The sequence below is a fragment of the Onychostoma macrolepis genome, chromosome 01, assembly GCF_012432095.1.
Source record: "Onychostoma macrolepis isolate SWU-2019 chromosome 01, ASM1243209v1, whole genome shotgun sequence".
Taxonomy (NCBI): Eukaryota; Metazoa; Chordata; class Actinopteri; order Cypriniformes; family Cyprinidae; genus Onychostoma; species Onychostoma macrolepis.
Window position 1 is genome coordinate 3644 of NC_081155.1, and position 3857 is coordinate 7500.

The following is a 3857-nucleotide window of genomic DNA, read 5'->3' on the forward strand; positions in this document are numbered from 1 at the left end:
CCAGCACAGCTCACTGTAGCCATGTCAGAATCAAACTATCACTAAACCTGATCACCGCGGCCTACAGAAGAGATATATTTCATATTTACATGTTTACATCTTTGTGTAGCCCGATCCATAGATGACAGCGAAGTACATTTATCTCAACAGTGAAGTGAGCTTGATGCATTCCTTGTGTAAACCACAGTAATTATCATTAGCTAAAATAATAAAACACCTTCATTATTTGAAATAAATGTTCACGTAAATTAAAATATAAAACTAAAACTTATAGCCAGTTATAGCCAATTTAAAACTGAAATAAAATGACAAAAACAACAAAATTCTATGGAAATGTCCATTTTTCTGTCCTAGCCTTTACAGAAATATTACACTTGAAAAACACTTTAGGGTTACAATTTCTTTATATTTTAAAATGAAACACTGTGTTATTTGAATAATTACACCTTCTTGAGCCATCAATGTGGCAATATTTGTTTTTAATTAATTATAAAGAATTCCAAACACCACAAAACTGCTCGTCCCCGCAGCCATGTACAGCGGGAAAGTGCTTTATTTTGAGGTCAAAAACAGGTTTTTCTACCATTTAACATACAATAATGTATTCATAACTATCAAATATATGATGTGAATGACATAAAAAAAAATGCTGAATAAATATTATAAAATATATAATGAAAACAGTGGTCCCCTGAAGTTGTGTCACTGTTTAACAAAAGTCTTTTATTTTGTAATAAAAATCACACTGATGACATCACCTGACTTCCTTCTTCCTGTTTCCTGAAGATCTGTGAAGAAAGGCCCATGTTTAGTCAACTGTCTCTTTTCAGTTATCAGAAATTCTCATTTATCTCATGATTTCATATGAAGCTTTAGTTGATGTCACTGGTGTGACCTATTTATTGTCAGGGAATTGTAAAAAATAATAAAAATGGATTAAACTACTTAATTTAGTGAGTATACCGTGATTGACAACATGTGGCTTGATATCTTGCAGCAGACTTTTTATAAAATGCATTTTTCATGAAAATTGTGTTACTTTATGAGTACCACCAGTGAAGATCAGTGTATCAGGTCTAATGTATGTCACTGGTGTTACTGTACTGTTTTTTCTGTCACATTAAATAAATAAAACACAATCTACTTATTTCGTGCATTGTCATTATTTTTCTGTAATTCTGACTATATGTGCTCAAAAAAAAAAAAAAAAAATCGAGAAATAATATTTCATAAAAACGTTTAATATTGCTAAAGAAGGTAACACCAGTGACAAAAAAATTGTGCATGTGGTCTTGAAATAATTGCACAAAAAAGTAAGTTATTGCACTAAATAAATAAATAAGCTGTCATTTATATGTATTCATGAAGTCAAAAGGTAATCTAATAATGTGGTCTAAGTTTAAATGTTAAAAAAGAAATACATTTTAAAACATCTTGCCGTACCAAAAGTGGACGTTTCTGTAGAATGACCCTTAAATTTATCCTGAATTTACAAAAATCAATATAAATGAACATAAAAATAAACAATTACTCAAGACTGCACAATAACACAATAACACACCATCAACCTTCACCTCCAAGTGAATCTCACAGCAGACTGGAAGATGTGTATTCAGATATTAAACCCGCTCCTGATGGAAAACCACAGATAAAAAGTCAGAAAAGTGCCGTGTGCCACACATTTCTTGCACTTTGTGGGCGACGAGGCTGTAAAAGTTTACAATACTCTTGAATTTCAAAACACAAAATCAATGTGTTCAAGCATAAGCTCAACAACTGTAAACTACTTGGGTAAAGTTGGTTTTATATTCACACATTCACACCATCACACATTTCCGCGTTCAATAACTTTCTAATGATATGTGCAATAAAGTTATTTTTTGCAAATTCTAATCAGTGACATCATTGTAATCTACTACATTTTTTCTCAATCGATCAAATGGGCAAGTATTGTTTTAATGTCATACTTACATGTGAACGTCCGCTGAATGTCCATGTGGTGTGATTAACAAAGCAATTGAACGCAGAAGTCCGAATGTGCGAATATAAAACCAACTTTACCCAAGTCTATAAATTCGAGAACCGAGAAAAAACTTGAGGAGAATATATCACTAAACCTGAACGACTGCGATCTATTTCATATTTATAGAACTGTGTCACCTATTGCCGCCAATTTTCCAAACCATTCAAACAGTTCTCAAAACAAAGACAACTTTTAACACATTTGCACACATGTCCCAATTTGCTCAGTGTTTTCTGCAAAACTCTACACAAGAACAGCATCATTTTGCACAGGTTTAACCATGTTCTTAGTCAGAAAACACAACTACCTCAAGAATCACAAAATGAACACAAATAGCACACATTTATCCGTGTGTGAACATTACAGTTTTTTCCAACTGCTTACACACAAAATCTTTTCATATCACACGATTTCTGAAACCTCTCACTCACCAAATCTCCAAAACCATAAGCTGTTTCTCAGCCTTTGACTCCGTTTTCAATCGCATAAAACACTTTTTTCAAAACACTACACACAATTCTCTACACTAAAACCAATCACTGCTTTACTGTAGTATAGGCCTATAAATAGTTTTAGTATAACAAATAAGGATATTACCAATACTGTAATGCAACTTGGCAGAGGATGCTGAATTTATTTATTTATTGCTGTACAGAAACTGACAGGATATTCCAATGTGTGTTTACTGTATATTCAGTTGTTTGGTTTTCGAACATCTGTAGGATCACTTTACAGTAGCGTAATGAAAGTAAACTTTTCTTACAGTTTATTGGTGAATTTCACTGCATCTGCACAACTCTATTCATGCTGCAGACTGTAACAGACATTGAATAGCCAGATGTCTCCTGTTCCCCAGAAGCAGGTCGTGACAGTGTTCTGAACTGATCTCACTGGTGTTCTCAAGTCTGTGTGTTTGACAGCTTTGTGTGTCGTCTGAGGCCAAAGATTAGATTCTGACAAAAGAGAATATGCTTTTGATTAAATGTTTGACTTTGACCTGAAAGTCTGAAGTTTGCACAAATTGGTGTGTAGTTTTGAGATTGTGTTTATAGTTGTGAGAAAATGGTGAATTGTTTCATGAATTGTGTGAGAAAAACTGTAAACAAAGTGACAAAATAAAGTTTGAGTTATAAAACTTTTTACACCATTACATGTGTGTGTGTGAGAGAGAGAGAGTGAGAGTGTGTGTGTGTGTTGTTGTGTGTGAGAGAGTGTGTGTACTGGTTTTTGTGGTTTATGGGGACAAAATGTGTATAATAACATGGGTATGACAGAGGTATTACAATTCGAAGGTGGTTTATGAGGACACTGCCTATGTCCCCGTAAAACAAAAGGCTTAAAAAACATACTAAATGGTGTTTTTTTTTTTAATCTAAAAATGCCTGTAGTCTCCTGTAAGGGGTAGGTTTAGGTGTAGGGTTGGTGTAGGACAATAGCACATACAGTAAGTACAGTATAAAAACCATTACGCCTATGGAGAGTCCCCGTAAACCACTAAAACAAACATATGTGTGTGTGTGTGTGTGTGTGTGTGTGTGTGTGCTGCAGTACCGGCGGCGCGCGGCAGGCGGCAGTGCTCCGGAGCTCTCAGCAGCGGAAGCGGCGGCGCAGCGCGGTGAGTTCGGCGTGAGTTCAGCTCGGCGACGCTGATGATGATGGACCCGCTGGACGCGGTTCTGGACGAGGTGGCGCTGGAGGGTTTGGACGGGATCAGCATTCAGACCCTCTGGCTGCGGCTGCGGAGTCGACAGCCCGAGTTCGGTCTGAACCTGGATCCGCTCAGTCAGCAGTTCCTCTGGAGCTGCTTGATCCGAGCCGCGGAGATCCGCTTCTA

At 36.2% G+C, this 3857-nt stretch overlaps 1 protein-coding gene across 1 annotated transcript in view; it reads left to right on the forward strand.

The window, feature by feature from the left end:
* Nucleotides 1-3573: 3573 nt before the first annotated feature.
* Nucleotides 3574-3857, forward strand: part of LOC131535890 (general transcription factor 3C polypeptide 1-like) — a 4816-nt gene continuing 4532 nt past the window's right edge. Inside the window, exon 1 of the mRNA XM_058768417.1 lies at nucleotides 3574-3857. This exon is cut by the window's right edge and continues 42 nt beyond it. Within this exon, the coding sequence (XP_058624400.1) occupies nucleotides 3673-3857 (185 nt within the window). The 5' untranslated portion in view covers nucleotides 3574-3672.